The 22,616-nt window shown below is 35.9% G+C and overlaps 3 protein-coding genes across 3 annotated transcripts; 2 read left to right on the top strand and 1 right to left on the bottom strand.

The window, feature by feature from the left end:
* Positions 1 to 2,250: 2,250 nt before the first annotated feature.
* J3458_021306 (uncharacterized protein) lies at positions 2,251 to 3,950 on the bottom strand (the record flags this gene model as incomplete). The annotated part of the gene is made up of 5 exons (XM_066122536.1): positions 2,251 to 2,790; positions 2,903 to 3,111; positions 3,170 to 3,263; positions 3,322 to 3,647; positions 3,719 to 3,950. The coding sequence occupies 5 exons, from the start codon at positions 3,948 to 3,950 to the stop codon at positions 2,251 to 2,253; spliced, it is 1,401 nt and encodes a 466-aa protein (XP_065972546.1).
* A 1,489-nt stretch (positions 3,951 to 5,439) lies between these two features.
* On the top strand, positions 5,440 to 5,661 carry J3458_021305 (uncharacterized protein; the record flags this gene model as incomplete). The annotated part of the gene is made up of 1 exon (XM_066122535.1): positions 5,440 to 5,661. The coding sequence occupies one exon, from the start codon at positions 5,440 to 5,442 to the stop codon at positions 5,659 to 5,661; it is 222 nt and encodes a 73-aa protein (XP_065972545.1).
* A 545-nt stretch (positions 5,662 to 6,206) lies between these two features.
* J3458_021304 (uncharacterized protein) lies at positions 6,207 to 9,509 on the top strand (the record flags this gene model as incomplete). Its single annotated transcript, XM_066122534.1, has 12 exons — positions 6,207 to 6,565; positions 6,621 to 6,895; positions 6,951 to 7,122; positions 7,208 to 7,329; positions 7,387 to 7,422; positions 7,479 to 7,683; positions 7,745 to 8,019; positions 8,080 to 8,296; positions 8,346 to 8,760; positions 8,821 to 8,945; positions 9,017 to 9,417; positions 9,472 to 9,509. The coding sequence occupies 12 exons, from the start codon at positions 6,207 to 6,209 to the stop codon at positions 9,507 to 9,509; spliced, it is 2,640 nt and encodes an 879-aa protein (XP_065972544.1).
* Between the last annotated feature and the right edge of the window lie 13,107 nt (positions 9,510 to 22,616).

Genomic DNA, 22,616 nt, shown 5'->3' with positions numbered 1-22,616 from the left:
TGGCTTTGGTTAGTTGTTGGCAGTCGAAAGTCAAAGTGAACCATGGTGGGCGGCAATGGCCGGATCTCGGTATTTGGAACTCTTGTGATGGTCCAGTACAAGTGGAGGCAACGATTCACGATGATGCTACTTGCCAAACCTCCCAATTGCTAGCAGGCACTTGGGTCGAACTGCACTCGACTTGCTCTTTGTTCACGGGCGCAAGATACAATGCAAGCGGCTGCTTGCGCGGCGAATCTTTCGGTCTATTGGAGTATTAGGCACACCTCCTCGACTCTATGCAGCAAGTAAAAGCATGGGATCATCAATACTGCGCTGTCCAGGGCCCCAGGTTGGTCAGCCTTGGTCACGAGTTGCTCACCGTTACAAAAACAAGGGCGAACGGTTCAATTGCGCCGTTGGCACGCACTGGGGGCGGTATTATGCGAAAGTAAGGGCAGCTACATCTCTATTTTATAGGAAGAGGGAATGGTCTTGCTTGTGTCAACTGGATCTGACCTTACAGGCACTAGGGTTACGCAACAAACATCATTTATGAGCGCGACTTGTAGGACGTGTTGGGCTGGTAACATGTATCTTGTGTTGCGATAGACAAGAAGAATCTCCCTATCCTACTTCCGTACTAACCAGCATTGTCGACGGCAACTACTTTGCGTGGACATTAGCTGAGCTGCATCTCCGCATGCGCAGCAAGACGTAGGGAGAGCGTCAATGGCTCGCTTTGCATGCAAAAGCCGGAAATGACACAATGCCTACACCCAAACCCTCCTCATTTTACTGTTGACTCCATCAGACATATCGGGCCCTGGACTGCTGTGACTGCGTTGAGACAAAATAGACGCGGTGTGTGAGTACTGTTGGGTGAGGCGCCCTCACATCGTAACGTCAAGTACTGTTGGTCAGCTAACGTGGCGCAAATAGTGTCGGTGTGGAAAACATCTTGTGCCTGGGTTTAACAGAAGACGCCTCGGACCAAAGATCATCTATAGTGCTGAATTTCTCACCTACACAGTTGTGGCAGTGGTAGACATGTATCTGAAATGCGGTCGCGGCTAGCGACTGCGAATGACTAAGCCATGATCTTATTCTGGTGAATCAGAACAAACGGACATGCCCTCCACGTTGAAAAGGCCGTGGTGAGGCGGCACGAGATTTTGGGGCAGCAGATTAATAGCATGTCCTTTGTGTGTGCCACAATACAGTCTTGTTCTTGTCCGGAGTTGGAACATTGAACCAACCGGAATGACACCGTTGACCCTTTAGCATTGTAAATCTCCACTCACCCGGTGACGTGTAGCAGCCGGCCTCTGCGGCAACACACCACAAGTGCAAAACGCCCAGCGAGTCTACATGGGCAGCCGAACCACACGCAATCGTCTTCGGCAAACTTTTCGGGCCAGTGGTCCTGCCTACCCATGTATATACTACTAGCCTGTCGCCGGATAGGCATGTGCAAAGATGAAAACCAAAAAAAAAAAAAAAACATACAACACCGGGTATTCGCTGGTCGTCACCGACCCAACTACTAATCCGGCGCTCGTTAGGTTGTCGTGGGGGATCGGACGAGGCCCTGAACTTTGCTAACGGCTATGGTCGTATGTGCTAGGCAGGCTGTCTATTAAATGTCATATTCTTAAGTTTGAAGTACTCATATGCAATCTGGTGGGATCCCCCCCCAGCTATTTAAAGAGATAAAAGAAATAGAATTTATTAGTAGGTTCTTTTTAAAGGTTTAGATATACCTTTAAAGGAGATAAAAAGCGGTTACTAAATCTAAGAGTTATATTATTATCTTTTTAAATAAACTTATAACCTATAACTCGCTTAACTTATTCGTTTATAATTATAAGATTATTCTTATAAATTAGGTACTACTACTCTTCAAAACCACACTACCGAATAGCCCAAAAAGCGCTAATATCCGTCTCATACAAGCCTTTCGTAACCTAAACGATCTTATCTCCGGATAGTAGGGGAACTACTTCTTGCGTTGGTCCACTTCTTCCAACTTGTACCACTAGTCCTGGAAGCTTCCTTCAAGTCACCAAAATACTGCCTCTATTAACAAATCCGAAGCAGGGGCCGGCCAAGTTTAGTCAAGGTAACCGACGTTATAACAGATGGAAATTACACCAAGTTTATACCTCTTAAACTTGAAACTCAAAGACGTGTTAACGCGCAAATCTCCGTTACTTTTGTCATCCCACTGCACTATAACTATTGTGTAGTCTAGGGCTATACTACAGTTATCTAACTTTGCCCAAGTATGCCATTAACCCTGTCCATTTCCAACAAGAGATCTGCCGGACACATCGATCTTGATAAGCTATTCCGAGAACTAAACCTTATGCTCCCGCCGTCCTCGTACGCTAGGCTCATAGGTTTCGGGCGAAGTATATACTCCGGCACAGCCTCTACGCCGGCCCCTGCCCACTCCCACCCCTGGCCACCATTGGATTGCTGCAGCGCATATCCCTGTAGGGCTATGGGATTGTAATCCTGTAGCGTGCGCTTGCGAATTCGCACCATCGGGTGGAAGAACTCATTTGTGGCGCCAACAGAGTCGTCGCTCGGGTCTCGCGGATATCTGCCAGGCTTCCGGTCTGTTCTCCCGAGGAGACGGAAGAAAGCACCCTGCAACCCGGCGAAGTCCGAGACGATCGGCCCGCAGCCCCAACCATTGGTGATGCTCTGGTTGGCTTCGATTCTATTTACCGCGTCCTGGTGCTCCTCGATCATAATCTGGATTGTAGCAGCATCGAAGGTGAGCATACCCGAGAGATTATCTACCTAGGGCCCGGAAAGTTAGCCTAAAAAGGTTTCCGATAAGCCAACAGCGCAGATCAGTGGGGTTTTTTTTTTAAAAAAAAAGAAAAAGAAAAAGAAAGAAAGAAATTCTCACCATCCACGCAAACGAGTTATAGCCGATTTCTTCGTGGTCACCAACGGAACGTGGGTCCTCTGCTTGGCCGCCGATATTGCCGTGGACGCCGGGAAACCAGCATTGTTGGAGATCTTTGGCAGGGCCATCGTCCGTCTTGTGCCAGAGGCTAGGAATGAAAGGAGTTCGCTTTTCATTGATGGCGAGGGCTTGGAAGGCGTATTCCAGATCTGGGCATGGTTCAGCTTTCCCCTTTGCCTCGACCGACACTCTTCCCCTGATGCTCACTTTGTGAAACTCTTGTATTGTGAAATGCGTACTGCTGGTTGATTGGAATGCCAAATCTCCTTGCTAAATCCACCCACGGCCATTTCGGAATTCCCTAGACGTGCAAACGTTAGTGAAGCGGGTTGCAAATCAGCACAGTCTGCGGCACCTACCAAGGCTCCAACCGTATCCCAAACACCGACAACCTTGATTGTAACCTCTGTCAAACCCAGCTTCTCTTTATTATCCCTATACCACGCTGAGTTCCTGAAGGGTTCACCGCCTCTATTCTCGCGGTACGCCCTCCACATCTCCGGGAACTGCGGCATGTTTACTGGCGAGAAGACACCGACATCAGACACAATGCCGGCAGCCGAGCGCACAGTAAATGCGCCACGAGAGAATCCGAAGAAGAACAGCTCATCACCAGGCTCGTAGTTGTTAGAGATGAAATCATAGAGTTGAAGCACCTCAGTATCAAGTCCCTGACCGATAGCACCTGTGAGAGAAACACACATGAGTAAATCTGTTGGAGGGAAGTGGGAAGGCAAATTCGAGCCAAGCTCTCACCGTATATGGCTTTCTGGATTAAGAGGTCTCCAGTTCCAAGGCCTGGCTGGTAGAAGACTATCTGCTTCACGAGATTGTTATTGGCGTCAAGACCAGTCTTGGAAATTGCTCGAGTAATCTTAGCGACGTTAGAAGGCACCGACTTATCGCCTTGGTCGGACGAAAGCCACGTGCCGTCTGCGCAGACAATAATGCGCTTGTAGCTTGCGAGTTTGAATTTCTCGTGCGGCATGGTAGGAAGCATCTGAATCACTACTGACAGTGAGGAAGAAGTAGACAGTAGATACTGTTGGCCTGCGAGGCTGTCTTTTATCTTCTTCAAGCCCAGAAAAGTGTCGCAGTACTGTTATGATTTGCCACACTGACGCGTGACAACTTGGCCCTTTTTAGGGACAGTCTTTACTAAACTAGTTACATAAAAGCATTTTCATAGATTTTAGTACACGATGCAAGTTTTGGCACAATAAACTGAACCAATAGGAGAGACAAGTAGCAGTAAAGTTGAATTCTAATTTTGGCATTCCGAGGGTTCTTCTCATTTCTGCTTTGGTTTGACAAGCATTTCTTTTCTAGGGCCTGCATTCCCATAGTTATTTGACGTATTTATGTCAATAACTCGGAATTATCCGTTACCTTAGTTAGCCTTTGATCGAAGGATAACGATGCAGAGACATGTGAGATTAGGGTTATGTTGGATCAAGGTTCAGTTGTGTGGCGTCACCCATGAAGGGCAGCATATGCGATCTTTCCTTTGCAATTGGGTGAAGTGTAGTAGTAACTTAGGGGGCTGATATGGACCCTCAAATATATTGAGTTTGCTGATAATTGTGGTTGAGGGGGTGCAGCCATTAAACACTATCGCCGTGATACATAAGTGTCAGATACGTCAGAGGCTTAATGTCAGACACGAATCTGGAGGAACCAGCGCACGGCCCTAAGAGTGAGACGATCAGTTAAATATGCATTTATATAAGGTGTTTAATAGCAAGTTCGTAATTGGTATATAAAGAAAAAGGTATATAAAAGGAGAATAACTGGGGGATTTAAAGATTAATATAGCTGTCTAAGAAGGCTCTAACCGGTAATTGGTTAATAACTAGACTACTGCTCGATCTTAGCTGTCATTCTGCTATTGTGATCCCACCCAGACCCTTAACCCGTTTATCCACTCGTCAATACATGAGATGCAGCAAAACGATACGAGGAATAACCTTTCGCATTGACGCCACACAGCTACTTGAGTTGGAAGTTAAGATGGCGTGAGGCTAGGATTCAGCTTTGTCAAACGGCGACGGAATATCGGGTCTAGAGGTTGTTTCCATCAATCCGGCAGAAAGTTGGTCAGACGATGGGGCGTGGTGAAACTTCCCGGTGACGCATATATTATACGCCAAGGTTTGTTTTGCTGATATCTTAAGATGCCTAGGTAGGGTAAAACTAGATAAGTGGCTTACAATTCATTCGATTAGCCATTTTGTGAACATTTCCCTTCTCTCAAAGATTAAGTTTAGCATGTGAAACAGAAACAGGTCTGGGAGGACGATATGATTCCATGATTTAATCACAACCGACATCTGCGCACGGCTTGCCTTATGCCTTCTTTGACTTATGCTTTATATCCCACCGGGCCTTCGTTTGGGATATAAAACGGCAACTTGGACTCTAACCGCAATTATTATACCATCTAAATAGCGTCTTCAAAAGCATCCAAAGTCCAGAAAATGGCCTCAAACAAACGCTTGGCCAACGCACGAGACGTGGAGGCCAACCTGGCCAATCTCTTCAAGCAATTCTATCACGATATCGTCAGCCAGGCTGGCCGCATCGGGCCAGATTTGCGCATTCTTCATGGCGCGACCGAGGCGGCCTTGGCCGGTGGCGTAGTAGATGATCGCGAGTATTTCGTATGTGCTCTTAGTCTTCTTTATGCTATTAAGCTGTAGAGTAGTGACACTTTGCATAGGTTGAAAACATAATTCAACTCGCGGCGTCGCTACCCAACGGCTCTACAGCCAGGGGTAGCCTCAACGCGGCGTTCATAAATAGGTTGTGGAACAACCTTCGACACCCACCCCTTTCGTACTTGGGAGATGAGTTCAGGTACCGCACCGCTGATGGGTCTAATAACGTAAGGCTCATGCCGCCCTCCTGCTGACATATCCGGCATTTCACTTATTAATTCCGTAGAACATTTTATACCCTCATCTCGGCGCGGCGGGAAGTCACTACGCTCGAAGCGTTGTGCCGAAACACAAACGGACTTCTATCCTTCCTGACCCATGTCTTATCTTTGACAGTAAGCAAGCTTTTCTCCCTGAGTGAACGTTAATCCTTAACGAATACTTACGTATCGTAGGTCTGTTGGCACGAGAGGGCCCTGCAAGGGAGAGCCCAAGCAAAATATCAAGCTGTCTTTTCTATCTTGCCACAATCATAATCCATGGTACATAAAAATATGAAACTTATTTAGTCTCAACGATAAGCTGACATGCTTATATATCTCTTCCATACCGATGAGAAAGACATAAACAAGTTGAGGAACTCATCATATCTTGATTTGTCCCCTCTCTACGGCAAAAACGCAGAAGAGCAGACCAAGGTCCGGACTTTCAAGGACGGGCGGCTGAAGAATGATGTTTTTTCCGAAGACAGACTTCTGACGCAACCTCCTGGCGTTGGTGCTCTGATGATTGCCTTCAATCGTTTCCACAATTACATGGTTGGAGAATTGGCAACCATCAACGAGGACGGGCGTTTCAGCCTTGCCGAAGGCGTGACACAAGGCCAACCAGATTACGACAAGGCACAGCTGAAGCGCGACAACGATCTGTTCCAGACAGGGAGACTGTATGTTTTTTTCCCTGAACTAAGGGATGTATTCACCTAATTTCGCGCTCTGCAGTGTCACATGTGGCCTCTATGTGAATATTATCCTGTCAGACTACCTCCGGAGTATCCTAAACCTCAACCGGAATCCCGTCCCTTCCGACTGGAAACTCGACCCTCGAGAGGATTTCAGTCAAGTGTTCGATTCACAGGGGACTCCTCTGGGAATTGGGAATCAAGTAAGTGTCGAATTTAACATGATATACAGGTGGCACAGCGCTGTGAGTGGCCAGGACGAAGCCTGGGCGAATGGTTTTTTTAAGAAAGTTTTCGGCCCAAATGCCAATCCTGGTAAAGTATTCGTAGCTCCGCAAAGAATCCTCTCCATAACACTGACCATGAAAAGATACCATGTCCGTCGACGACTTCCTGCAAGGGATCCGCAAATGGAGCTCCGATCTGCCAGGGGATCCGGGGAAGTGGACATTTGGTGGCCTTACACGACAAGAAGATGGGACATTTCCGGATGCTGAGTTGATTCGGCTTCTGCAAGCAGGAACCGAGAATATTTCCCGCAAGTATTCCCGCAACCGGCTTTGTTGCCGCCAGCCAGTCAAGTGTACTTACAAATATCTCCTTCATTCTAGGAGCCTTTGGAGCTAGAAATATTCCCCGTGTTTTCAAGGCCCTGGAAGTCTACGGGATACAGCAAGGGCGTCAATGGGGCTTGGCGACGTTGAATGAATTCCGGCTGTTTTTCAAGCTGAAGCCATACACGACTTTTAGTAAGTCTGTAGCCATGCATGCACATGTGAACTGTGGCTCGTGCTCACTCTGCCTAGAGGGCATTAATCCGGATCCGCTTGTTGCTGAAGCGCGTAAGACAATACGTTCCAGGCCATATGGTTGATGGGATGACGCTGACAAGGAATAGTGGAGGCGATATATAGACATCCAGACAACGTCGAACTCTACCCGGGGCTTCTAGCTGAAGAGACCAAGAATCCCATGGTGCCAGGCTCTGGATTGTGTCCTGGATTCACCACCTCTTTTGCGATCCTGTCCGATGCTGTTGCACTCGTTCGTGGCGATAGGTTTTTCACGGTCGACTACAGCCCGTCGAACCTAACCAGCTTCGGGTAAGACACCCGAAGCACCCGAGTTAAGATTATCGTGTGCTCTACTCTGACACGGGAGCAGATATACGGAGACTAGTTCTGACTTTGACGTTGCTGGAGGCGGAGTGATGTACAAGCTCTTGATGCGGGCGTTCCCTGGATGGTACCGCGCAAATAGCATCTACGCGCTATATCCCTTCACTACGCCCGAGGCAAACCTTGAGACCTTCAAGAAGCTCGGCACATCACAGAGGTTTGACTTCGGCAAGCCTTCGTTTATTGGGCGGCCGACTCCAATAACTACGTGGCAGGGGGTGGTGGATGTTCTCAGTGATCAGGAGCGCTTCCATGTACCATGTGAGATATTCTCTCACAACTAATTCTTGACCAATCTGTCAGGAACTAACAACTAAGCAGGGGGCAATCACACGTTCCAACTGACCCATCATGACTACATGCTTAGCGGAGACGCCCCGGCGAATACTGAACAGAGACATTTTGTCCAGAAGTGCCTCTACAGTCCGGAGAACGGCCTCGAGGAAGTGAAACAGTTTTACGAGTCCATCACCGCCAAGCTTATTCGCCAGCATAGCCACAAGGTCGGCGAGTCCCACCAGATGGACATTGTAAGAGAGTAAGCGTGAGAGTCGAAACTGTCCCGGACGTTGAGCTAACAACGAAAGTATTGGAAATCTTGCCCACGCCCATTTTGTCTCGCAATTATTCGACATTCCTCTCCAGGAAAATGGGGCAGGATCCGACAACTACACAGGTAGGGAGCTGAGTGACGTGCTTGCTAATCTCTTCGGTTACGTCTTCCTCGACTTGGACACTGCCGAGTCATTCAAGAATCGCATTATAGCTGAAGCAGATACGAAAAACCTTGGCGAGAAAATGCAAGCTAGGGTTGCGGGGATCAGAGCGCAAAGCTTCCCTTCCCTGCGTCATGTGCTGCAAATACGCTCCAGTGATGGAGCTCTAAAAAGCTACGGCGCGGAACTGGTCGAGAGACTGCTTGGGTCCCGGAAAGGGGTCGACGAGGCTGTGTGGACAATTATTCCCACTGCTGCTGCTGCAAGTGCTACTCAGTCGCAGGGTGTAAGTAAATGAATGATGATCCATCTGTGACTATTGCAGATTTATTAATTGGATGCCTAGTGGGCTCAGATGATCGACCTGTATCTGTCTGACAAGTACCGCTCTCATTGGCCTGCAATCCAGAAGCTCGCGACGTCAGACGAGCCGGAAGCATTCGAGAAGCTGAAGAAGTACGCCTTGGAGGGGTACGTGTCTCGTTTCCTAGTTTCGTCCACATAATATCAAGAGAGCATTGCTTACTCCGTACAAACAACAGCTTCCGCCTCTCCACTCCAGCCTTTGGGCTTCTCCGAACCGTCGTTGCAGATACAATAGACTTGAAAGACGGCCCCCGAGTTGTACCCGTGAAGAAGGGTGATTCCATATTCACAGACTTTGTGACCGCCGGTCTGGACCCTTCCAAGTTTCCTGATCCCTACGAGATCAAGCTGGACCGGCCGGATCACCTGTACATCCATCACGGCTGGGGCCCTCATGCTTGTCTCGGCCGCCCGATTGTGACCGTTGCCGGTGCCAGCATGCTACGTGTGTGTGCCCGGCTGAGCAATCTTAGAAGAGCACCAGGCCCCGCTGGAGAGATGAAGAGCAAAACGGTAAATGAAGCATTCAAGGTGTACTTGGCTGAGAATGGGAGCAAGTGGGGACCGTTTCCTGTTTGTGAGTTGTCTTGAACCCCCCGAGCGGCATTGGCCGACGCTGACACCTTGTTAGCCAAAATGGTCATCTTTGATAAGACCCCTAATATGTGAGCCGGTTTGGAGGCCTAGCAGTTCTAAACTAGTACCGCAGCTAACATTAGCTTGCTTAATACATGGTGCTTTATTTCTTGCTGCCCTAGCCCATTTTGTCGTGAAGTAAAGATAGAAGTATGTATTAAACGCTTGATTAGGCAGGTAAAGCGCTCTAAAAGGGGCTTGATTTTGGACTGGTTTTATAATGTAACCTCATGTGCTCCTTGCTGCGCTTCGATCGGCCTGGTTGGTTTGCCAAGTGAGGCTCTTGCCTTGTTCCCCTATAGTTATGTAACTATGCTTTGAGTAATGCGACTGGTCATGTCGTATCTTATTGTTCGTATTTTAACATGCGCTGGAGGGTTGTATTAGGGGTGTTGGGGGCTTGTTAGACGAGGCACCTGGATGTATCAGCTTTGAGGCTACGGAGTACCCCAGCTTAATAATGTGCATACGATATAAATACTAAGTGTATTTCGTAGCATCATTATCTAGTGAACTTTAATGCGATTTAAATATGCGACTTGTCTTATTAGTATGCTTATCCACACACTATTCCGTCGTCTGCAGTCGTCCACTAAATAGTTTGGTACGGATCGATTATAGATAACCATTGTTAAGAAGATACTAGCGTGAATGCGAAGCAGCTCGCGGCATTGGTTACGGAACGTGGGAGGATTAGGAGATAGTGGTAGAGTGTTACGAACGACACTGCACAAGACACGGGACGGGACCGCACCGGCTAGGACAGGCACGACCCGTGGGCACAAGAAGAAGGCAGGGGCACGTGACCAGCCACGTGACCTAAGAGGCGATTAAAGAGGTTAATGTTTAAATATATTAACTAGGGAGGATTAAACTAACCGAACCTTAAGCTAGTTGATTAAGGTTTAAAGGGATTAATAGTTAAGCTAATTAATCTAGGATTATAATAGAGAGATAAATGAATACTTAAGGAGGAAGTATTCCTATAGTTAAATAGTCTAGTTCTTTATTAATTAATCTAAGCAATAGTCTTATTATTAAGAGTTATACTCTTAACGGCCTTATTATAATACTACTTAAAAAGCTACTTTATAGCATTTAACCTAACTTACTTTCTAAGAAATAAACCTACTATACCTTAAAACCTAAGCTACCGTTACATTTTAATTAATCCTATTTAGTAAGTTACCTTAAAACTTTAAGTAGTAATAACTTCTAAGATGTTTACTTTAAGCGGAAAGACTACTAACCTTAGGGAGATAATAAAGTACCTTTATAATAAGATTACTGAGCTTAAGAAGTAGAATTGATAGCTTCTTAACCGATAGAATAATCTCTACGAGAAACTTAAGGCACGAGAAGAGAAACTTGTAGCAGTTTAAAATCTTACACCTAAGTTATAGATTCTTTATATTGGTAACCTCTTAACTGGGAAAGTAATGGAATGGTGGGAGCTAACTCTCCGCGTATATCTTAAGCACGGCGCTAAAGCTAGAGTAGAAGTTATTTACATCTTCTTTAATTACGAAACCTTTAAAGAATAACTTCTCGCTGTATTTAAAAACCCTAATAAGCATAAAGAAGCTATACGATAGCTTACTTAACTTAAGTAAATTAAATCTATAGCTTATTATGCTAGGGAGTTTAAACGTATTATAGTAAAACTTAACTAGAATACTAAACCTAAAATAAAAGTCTTTTATTAAGGACTTAAAGAAGAAGTAAAGAATAACATTTATTAAGAAGATTATCTTAAGTTATTTAATAACTTTATTAAAATGGTTATTAAGGCAGATAATCGTTTATATAAGTAACGTTACGAAAAAAGTTATAGGAAATTTGGATTATATGTTAGGTTTAATAAACCTAATAGTAGTAAGCTACGTTAAATATTAATAGTATATAGGTACCACGCTAAACCTATAAAACTTAACGCTATAAATAAGAAAAAGGGAAAGACTTATTATAATTATAGTAAGACTAGATACTTTACGAATAAATGTAAAGCCTTAAAGAAGCTATAAAAGCTAATTCCTAAAGGTAGGAAGCTTTATACTGTAAACTAAGAAAACTTACCCACGTGAAATCTTAGTGTGGTAAGTAATAAAGAAAGCCCTACGTTAATAAATAATATTAGTTTAAATAAAGATTAGAAATTTAAAACTTAACTAATACCTAATAACTTTTAGGAATACTAGACACCCTTACTAAAAAGTAAACCTTTATTAGAATAAATCTAAGAAGAAGAGAATTATTTAATTAAGAAAGATAAACCTAAAATTAAATATAGACTTTTTAATTAGACCTTTTATTATAATAATAATTGCTACACGCACCTTAATAGTAAGCAAGGTAACAGATAGTTTCTATAAGAATAAAAGGGAAGAAGAATAACCCTTATAATATAACTAAAATTATAATAAACTAATTTAAAGATATTAAACGAAAAGTTATATTATATTAAGGATAACGTATATACTACTTAAGCTATAATCTTATAATATAAGGAGAAAGGGAACTATGTAACTACGAGTAACTCGCTTAGCCTAAGTTTAATTAATATAAATAGTAGATTAAGCGATTACTAAGAAAGCTCTAATAATGCGTTAGAAGATAACCGCTAATAATAGCGCCTAGAATAACGTGCTAGAGAATAATATAAGAATAGGATTAATAAATTAGGAAATGATAACTATTATTATAATTAAGACTAATTCCTTAACGGAGATCTAATAGGTCTTTATATACTATAAATATTAGTAGTATAATACACCTTATAATTAATATAACTATAATAAGATAAAGAATTTAGGTAATAATTAATAGCGGAGTATAAGGAAATTTTATCTCGCTAAATCTTATTAATAGATTATAATTACCTTAGACACTTAAAGATAAGCTCTATTAACTTATAATTATAGAAGGAATTGTGGTAAAGTATAGCTAAGGAGTAGTTAATATAAAAGTTACGTAGCTTTTAGTTAATATATAAGGTATAAAACACTAAGTTACACTAGATATTATAGTAATCTTAAAACATAATATTATATTAGGGATACCCTAGTTATAAGCGAGTAATTTACGAGTTAATTGGAGAATCGGCTAACTTTAATAGGATTTACTAGAATACGGTTATAAAGCTAAGAGCGGCTTATAAAGGGTACCTTATTTGGATTATAATAGGCCTTTAGAAATATATGTGATTGCTAGAGAGCTAAAAGCTAAGATAACGGAGATTTTTAAGGAATACTTAAAGTATAGTAAGCTATTTAACGAAGAGCTAAAAATAGAACTATTAGAGTATTTACGCTAGGACTATAAGATTAAACTTTAGCCTAGTATTAAATTAACGTTTAATAAGATTTATTCTTAGAACCCTAAGTAAGATAAGACGCTTAAGGAGTATTTAAAGAATATATTATAGAAGGGATATATAAGACTATTAGAGTCTCTAGTAGAATACCTAATTCTATAGGTATTAAAGAAGAACGAGAAACTATAACTATATATTAATTACTAACACTTAAATAAGATTATAATTAAGAATTAATACCCGTTACCACTTATAACGGAAATTAGAGATAAAGTTAAAAAAACTAAATGGTTTATTATACTTAACTTAAAAGAAGCTTATAACCTTATACGAATAAAAGAAGGCTATAAGTGGATAATAGCATTTTAAACTAATAGAGAATATTACGAATATTTAGTAATGCCTTTTAAGCTTATTAACGCACTAGTAACCTTTTAAAGAATAATTAATATAATCTTACAAAAACAATTAGAAGTGTTTATAGTTATATACCTTAACGATATTCTTATTTATTTAAATACCCTTAAGGAACATAAATAATATGTATATAAGGTACTATAAACTCTATAGGATAATAAACTCTTAATTAAAGCCTTAAAATACTAGTTTTACTAGAATACTATACACTTTTTAGGGTACGTGCTTATATACGAAGAAATAAAAATAAGCTTAAATAAGATTAAAACTATTAAGAAATAGCTTACACTAAAGAATTTAAAAGAAGTTAAAGGATTTATAATATTTGTAAACTTTTACTATAAGTTCTTAAGCGGATATAAAGATATTTTATAATCTCTTATAAACCTAATAAAGAAAGAAGTTAGCTTTTAATAGAATAAACTAAAAGCTATAGCATTTTAAAAGATAAAAGATTTAGTTACGTTAAAACCTGTATTAAAAGCACTTAATTAGGATAAACCTTATAAGCTTAAAATAGATACCTTAGACTTTATATTAGGCGAATAGCTTAAATAATAAGATAATTAAGAAAGATTATACCTAGTTATATTCTTCTTAAAGAAACTCTACGAACCTAAACTTAATTATAGGATTTATAACAAAGAACTTATAGCTATTATTAAGTGCTTTAAAGAATAAAGACACTATCTTATAAGAGTAAAGCATTAAATTAAGGTTTATACTAACTATAAGAATCTTATATTATTCTTAACTATAAAGGATTTAAATAAACGATAGATTAAATGGTATAAAACCCTTATAAATTATAACTTTAAAATTATATACCGTAAAGGATCTAAAAACGAAAGAGTAAACGCGCTTAGCTAAAAAGAGAACTTAAAATTAAATAAGTAAGTGAGTAATACACCCTTACTACGCGCTATTAAGAATAGGAACCTTATACTAGGTACCCGAGAAATTAATATAACCTGGTAAGTTAAGCTAAATAAAATATAAATATATTAGATTATATTATACATTAATAATAACAGCTATTTAAATAATTAGAAAACGAAAACGCATTTATTTAAGGAAGGTAAAACCTTCTTATATAATAAACGGTAGTATATTTCTAGTATACTTTAAGAATAGCTTATTAAGGAAATACACGAGTACCTACTATACGGATATTAGGGTGTAGGGAAAACAATTAGCAGGCTAAGAAGATCGTATAACTTTCTAGAAAGTAGAAAAATAGTATAAGAAGTTATTAAGAAATGCGACACGTGTAATAAAGTAAAATTAGCGTGACACGTATTTATTACGAACGTTACTGCACGAGACGCGGGAAGCTGGGCCGCACTGGCAAGGGTAGGCACAGCTGCTAACTAACAAGGACATTAAGTCACGTGATGGCTTATTGGATTATATAGATAATCTAATGAGACGGGATTATTAGGATTATTAGGCGATTTAAATGATTTGGGTCTATAATAGAGAGATAGACGGATACTTAAGGAGGAGGTATTACTATAGTTAGATAGTTTAGATCTCTATTAATTAATTTAAGTAATAGTTTTACTATTAAGAGTTATACTCTTAACGGCCTTATTATAATACTACTTAAAAGCTACTCTATAGTATTTAACCTAACTTACTTTCTAAGAAATAAACCTATTATACCTTAGAACTTAAGCTACTATTACATTTTAATTAATTCTATTTAGTAAGTTACCTTAAAACTTTAAGTAGTAATAACTTCTAAGATGTTTACTTTAAGCGGAAAGACTACTAACCTTAAGGAGATAATAAAGTACCTTTATAATAAGATTACTAAGCTTAAGAAGTAGAATTAATAGCTTCTTAACCGATAGAATAATCTTTACGAGAAACTTGAGGTACGAGAAGAGGAACTTATAGTAGTTTAAAATCTTATACCTGTATCCTTTATTAACAATAATAATATGCTAAAATTCCCTAAGCTTAAATTATATAATAGTTATAAGGGTAATATAAGGAACTTTCTTATATAAGCTTAAGCTTACCTACGAGTTAACGAAAAAATCTATATGATACTTAAGTTATAAATTCTTTGTATTAGTAACCTTTTAACTGGGAAAGTAATAGAATGGTGGGAGTTAACCCTTTATGCATATCTTAAGTATAGTATTAAAGCTAGAGTAAAAGTTATTTATATCTTCTTTAATTACGAAACCTTTGAAGAATAACTTCTCGCTGTATTTAAAAACTCTAATAAGTATAAAGAAGCTATACGATAGCTTACTTAACTTAAGTAGACCGGATTTATAGCTTATTACGCTAGGGAGTTTAAACGTATTATAGTAAAACTTAACTAGAATACTAAACCTAAAATAGAAGTCTTTTATTAAGAACTTAAAGAAGAAGTAAAGGATAATATTTATTAAGAAGATTATCTTAAGTTATTTAATAACTTTATTAAAATGGTTATTAAGGCAAATAACTGTTTATACAAGTAATATTACGAAAAAAGTTATAGGAAATTCGGATTATATACTAGGTTTAATAAACCTAATAGTAGTAAGCTACGCTAAATATTAATAGTATACGGGTACTACGCTAGACCTATGGAACTTAACGCTATAAATAAGGAAAAGGGGAAGACTTATTATAATTGTAGTAAGATTAAATACTTTACGAATAAATATAGAGCCTTAAAGAAGCTATAGAAGCTAATTTCTAAAGGTAGGAAGCTTTATACTATAAACCGAGAAAACTTACCTACGTGAAATCTTAGTATGGTAAGTAATAAAGGAAGCCCTACGTTAGCAAATAATATAAGTTTAGATAAAGATTAGAAATTTAGAACCTAACTAATACCTAATAACTTTTAGGAATACTAGACACCCTTACTAAAAAGTAAACCTTTACTAGAATAGATCTAAGAAGAAGAGAATTATTTAATTGAGAAAGATAAACCTAAAATTAAATATAAACTTCTTAATTAAACCTTCTATTATAATAATAATTATTACACGTATCTTAATAGTAAGTAAGGTAGTAAATGGTTTCTACGAGAATAAAAGGGAAGGAGAATAACCCTTATAATATAACTAAAATTACGACGCATTAATTTAAAGATATTAAACGGAAAGTTATACTATACTAAGAATAACGTATATACTATCTAAGCTATAACCTTATAATATAAGGAGAAAGGGAACTATGTAACTATAAGTAACTCGCTTAGCTTAAGTTCGATTAATATAAATAGTAAATTAAGCGATTACTAAGAAAGCTTTAATAATGCGTTAGAAGATAACCGCTAATAATAGCGCCTAGAATAACGCGCTAGAGAATAATATAAGGATAGGATTAATAAATTAGGAAATAATAGCTATTATTGTAATTAAGACTAATTCCTTAACGGAGATTTAACAGGTCTTTATATACTGTAAATATTAGTAGTATAGTATACCTTATAATTAATTTAATTATAATAGGATAAAAGATTTAGGTAATAATTGATAGCGGAGTATAAGGAAATTTTATCTCGTTGAATCTCGTTAATAGATTACAATTACCTTAAACACTTAAAGATAAGCTCTATTAACTTACAATTATAAAAGGAACTGCGGTGAAGTATAGCTAAGGAGTAGTTAATATAGAAGTTATGTAGCTTTTAGTTAATATATAAGGCACGAAACATTAAGTTATATTAGATATTATAGTAATAAAAAAATATAATGTTATATTAGGGATATCTTAGTTATAAGCGAGTAATTTACAAGTTAATTAAAGAACTAGCTAACTTTAATAGGATTTACTAGGATACGGTTACGAAGTAGAGAGCGGCCTATAAAGAGCACCTTATTTAAATTATAATAGGCCTTTAGGAATATATGTGATTATTAGAGAGCTAAAAGCTAAGATAACGGAGATTCTTAAGAAATACTTATAGTATAGTAAGCTGTTTAGTGGAGAGCTAGAAATAGAACTACTAGAGTATTTATGCTAGGACTATAAGATTAGACTCTAGCTTAATACTAAATTAACGTTTAATAAAATTTATTCTTAGAACCCTAAGTAGGATAAAGCGCTTAAGGAGTATTTAAAGAATATGCTATAAAAGGGATATATATAACTATTAGAGTCCCTAGTAGAATACTTAATTCTATAGGTATTAAAGAAGAACGGGAAACTATAATTATGTATTAATTACTAACACTTAAATAAGATTATAATTAAGAATTAATACCTATTACCGCTTATAATGGAAATTAGAGATAAAGTTAGAAAAGCTAAATAGTTTACTATACTTAACTTAAAAGGAGCTTATAACCTTATACGAATAAAAGAAGGCTACGAGTAGATAATAGTATTTTAAACTAGTAGAGGACACTACGAATATCTAGTAATACCTTTTAGGCTTATTAACGTATTAATAACCTTTTAAAGAATAATTGATATAATCTTATAAAAACAACTAAAAGTGTTTATAGTTGTATACCTTAATAATATTCTTATTTACTTAGATACCTTTAAGAAATATAAGCGATATGTATATAAGGTACTATAAACTTTATAGGATAATAAACTCTTAGTTAAAGCCTTAAAATGCTAGTTTTACTAGAATATTATATACTTTTTAGGGTACGTGCTTATATACGGAGAAATACAAATAAGCCTAAATAAGATTAAAACTATTAAGGAATAGCTTATATTAAAGAATCTAAAAGAAGTTAGAGGATTTATAGTATTTGTGAACTTTTACTATAAGTTCTTAAGTAAATATAAAGACATTTTATAACCTCTTATAAACCTAATAAAGAAAGAAGTTAGCTTTTAATAGAATAAACTAAAAGTTATAGTATTCTAGAAAATAAAAAATTTAGTTACGTTAGAACCTATATTAAAAGCACCTAATTAGAATAAACCTTATAAGCTTAAAATAAACGCCTTAAACTTTACATTAGGCAGATAGCTTAAATAATAAGATAATTAAGAAAGATTACACCTAGTTATATTCTTCTTAAAGAAACTCTATAAACCCGAATTTAATTATAGGATTTACGATAAAGAACTTATAGCTATTATTAAGTGCTTTAAAGAATAAAGATACTATTTTATAGGAGTAAAGCATTAAATTAAGGTTTATACTAACTATAAGAATCTTATATTATTCTTAACTATAAAGGATTTAAATAAACGATAGATTAAATGGTATAAAACCCTTACGAATTATAACTTTAAAATTATATACTATAAAGGATTTAAAAACGAAAGAGTAAACGTGCTTAGCTAAAGAGAGGACTTAAAATCGGATGAGTAAGTGAGTAATACACCCTTACTACACGCTATTAAGAATAGGAACCTTATGCTAGGCACCCGAGAAATTAATATAACCTAGTAAGTAGAGCATTAGAAGTAGTGTAGTTTTGTAGTTTTTAGTGAATTTTAGTGTAGTGTAGTGTAGTGTAGTTTTACTACACTACATTACATTTTAAAAATTAGTGTAATGTGTAGTGTTAATTAATTTATAAGCTATTATTAGCTAATATAATTAGTAAGCTAAAATAGAGCTACATTTGCTTACTAATATTAAGATTAGTAAGCAGGGATTAGCTAGCTTAAATAAGCTAAAAACAGGGATTAAAAAACTAATAAAAATAAAATAAAAATAAAATAAAAGGGAATTATAAGGGAATTATATTAAGTAAGCAAGTATTATTTTATATTATTATTATAAGTAAAATATATTTAATATAATAAATTTAAAAATTTCTATTATTTATATATAAATATCTTATAAAATAATAATATTTATAATATTACCCTATAACTTAAATATAAAATATTAAATATTAAAGTTATAAGAAATATATTAAAGTTATAAATAATATATTTAAATACCTTAAAATTTTTCATATAAAATAATATTTTATACTTTCTTTTTATATATATTATTTCTTATATTATAATAGATTTTATATTTCTTACTTAACTTTTTTATTTTTAAATTTTATTATAAAAAAGTTTTACTAAAAAAAAGCTTATATAAGCATATTATACATGAAAATAAAGCTAAAAATCACGTGATTTTAAATCTTTAAAAATTAACCTTAAATTATGGATATTAAGCGAGATATTAAGCTTTTAGTCTCTTATTTTAAAAAAGTGGATCTTAATTTTTAGCTAAGATTTAACCTATTATAACTCGCTTAATTTATAAGCTATACGTATAAAAATTAGTGCATTATAAAGAGCTAAATTAGCTCTATTAAGGTATAATAATTATAATCTTATAAGTCTTATAATTAACGTTATATTTATAATTAAAAATTTCTCTCTATAATTACATATTACACTACAAATGTAGTTGTAGTGTAGTTAAACTACACTAAAACTACAAAAACTACACTACACTAAAAACTACACTAAAAAACTATATGTAGTGTAGTTTTTTTGTTAATGCTCTGCTAGTAAGTTAAGCTAGATGAAATATAAATGTAACGGATTATATTATGTATTAAGAATAATAGCTACCTAAATAATTAGGAAACGAAAACGCATTTATTTAAGAAAGGTAAGACCTTCTTATATAATAAACGGTAGTATATTCCTAGTATACTTTAAGAATAGCTTATTAAGGAAATATATAAGCACCTATTACACGGATATTAGGGTGTAGGGAAAACGATTAGTAGGTTAAGAAGATCGTATAACTTTCTAGAAAGTAAAAAAATAGTATAAGAAGTTATTAAGAAATGCGACACGTGTAATAAAGTAAAATTAGCGCGATATGTACTATACAGAGAATTATAACTAATACTACTACCTAAAAGAGTATAGTAAACTATTATAATAGACTTTATCGTTAAACTATTAAAGTTAAAAGAACCTATAATAGAAGTAGCTTATAATAGCATTCTAGTTATTATAGATAAACTTATAAAATACGCCTACTATATTCTATATAAGGAATTAAGTAATACTAAGGACTTAGCGTATATATTCTTTAAAATAGTTATTGCATAGCACGAATTACTAATAAAGCTTATATTAGATCGCGATAAATTGTTTACCTTAAACTTTTAGAAATGCCTTATAGAAACTATAAAGATTAAATAAAGCTTATTAACGGTATTCCACCTATAATTAAATGAATAGATAGAAATCTTAAACTAAATACTTAAATAATATCTGCAAAGCTATATTAACTATTAATAGAATAATTGGGTAGAATGGCTACTACTAGTATAATAGGCTTATAATAGCTCTAAGATTAATAATATAAAGATATTACTATTTAGGGTAAACTATGGATTTAACCCTATTATTAAGACACACGCGGCACGAAATGTAAACGTACTAGTAGCTATAGTGCATGTAGTAATAATAATAGAAATACAAAAACACTTATAATAAGAATAGATATTTTTATAGAACCGAATAAAATACTATGCGAATAAAAAGAGATTACTAGCGCTAATCCTAGAGAAGGGATATAAAGTATACCTTATTCGTAAAAACATTAAAACTAAACGACCTAATAATAAACTTAACTAGAAGAAGATTAAACTATTTCTTATTAAACGGAAAATCTTAAATACTAACTACAAACTATTATTACTAGATGGAATGAGAATCTATCCTATATTTTATATATTACTATTAGAGAAAGCATTAGATAAATTTATAATCGCTATAAATATTATAATAAAAGATACTAATAAATACGAAGTTAAACGGATACTTAAAGCACGGGGAGATATAAAGAATTATTATTATCTCGTTAAATGAAAGGGATATTTAAACTTTAAAAACACCTGGGAATTAGCTAAAAATCTTACGAATTACTTAACGTTACTTAAATAGTTTTATTTTTAAGGAACGTATTTTAATTAATCTTTTAAGCACCGTTTAATAACTTAATATTAAATTTAGCATTTAAGGAATAAACTAAAGTAAGATTTAGATTCTTAGAAGGAGTAGAAAGGACCCTTATAGCCTTTTAAAGCTATTTTGCTTTCTTACGTTTTATACGTTTTAACTCTTTAATGTTATTAATACCACGCGTAACCGCACGTATTATTTTCTTAAACTATAATTTCTTTTATTTTCGTAAGCGATATACCTTAGCGCTCGCCTTTTTAAGTTTTTTCTTAGTAGCTTTTAACTTAAACTTAGCTTTCTAGTATTAGGTATCGATACGACGTAACTACTACAGGGTAAGAGGATTTATATCGTAGTAAGACCTGTTTAAACGAATGCACTTATAATAATAGGATAAGTCCACGTTAAATGCCTTATAATTCTAGAGGCCTTAATCTCGGTAAAAGGAATAAGCGGGTATATTAACTAGATTCCTAATTATTAACTTAAGAAGAGCGTTTTACTCGTTTATTTTACGAGAAGGTTTACGAGATTAAACGGAAGGTCTTAAGACACGATTAGCTGATATAATAATACACGAGGAGAATAAAGAAGGGAAAATTACCTAAGCCCTTAGCCGGCCTATTTTAATAGCCTTAAGAATAAGACTAATAGAGGAGGGGTATTATATTATAAACGTTACTATACGAGACGCGGGAAGCTAGGCTACACTAGTAAGGGTAGGTATAGCTACTAACTAATAAGAACATTAAGTCACGTGATGGCTTATTAGATTATATAAATAATCTAATAAGACGGGATTATTAGGATTATTAGGCGATCCAAATAATCCGGGTCTATAATAAAGAGATAAACGGATACTTAAGGAGGAGGTATTCCTATAGTTAGATAGTCTAGATCTCTATTAATTAATCTAAGTAATAGTTTTACTATTAAGAGTTATACTCTTAATGGCCTTATTGTAATACTGCTTAAAAGCTACTCTGTAGCATTTAACCTGACTTACTTCCTAAGAAATAGACCTACTATGCCTTAGAACCTAAGCCACCGTTACAGTATTATACAAAGAATTACAATTAATATTATTACCTAAAAGAGTATAATAAACTATTATAATAGACTTTATCGTTAAACTACTAAAGTTAAAAGAACCTATAATAGGAGTAGCTTACGATAGCATTCTAGTTATTATGGATAAACTTATAAAATACGCCTACTATATTCTATATAAGGAATTAAGTAATACTAAGAACTTAGCGTATATGTTCTTTAAAATAGTTATTATATAATATGGATTACTAATAAAGCTTATATTAGATCGCGATAAATTATTTACCTTAAACTTTTGGAAATACCTTATGGAAACTATAAAGATTAAATAAAGCTTATTAACGGCATTCCACTTATAATTAGATAAATAAATAGAAATCTTAAACTAAATACTTGAATAATATCTGCGAAGCTATGTTAATTACTAATAGAATAATTAGGTAGAATGGCTATTACTAGCATAATAGGCTTATAATAGCTCTAAGATTAATAATATAAAGATG

The sequence above is a fragment of the Metarhizium acridum genome (assembly GCF_019434415.1).
Source record: "Metarhizium acridum strain ARSEF 324 chromosome Unknown scaffold_578, whole genome shotgun sequence".
NCBI lineage: Eukaryota > Fungi > Ascomycota > Sordariomycetes > Hypocreales > Clavicipitaceae > Metarhizium > Metarhizium acridum.
Note: the sequence above shows the minus strand (reverse complement) of the source record. Positions and strands in the feature narration are given on the sequence as shown.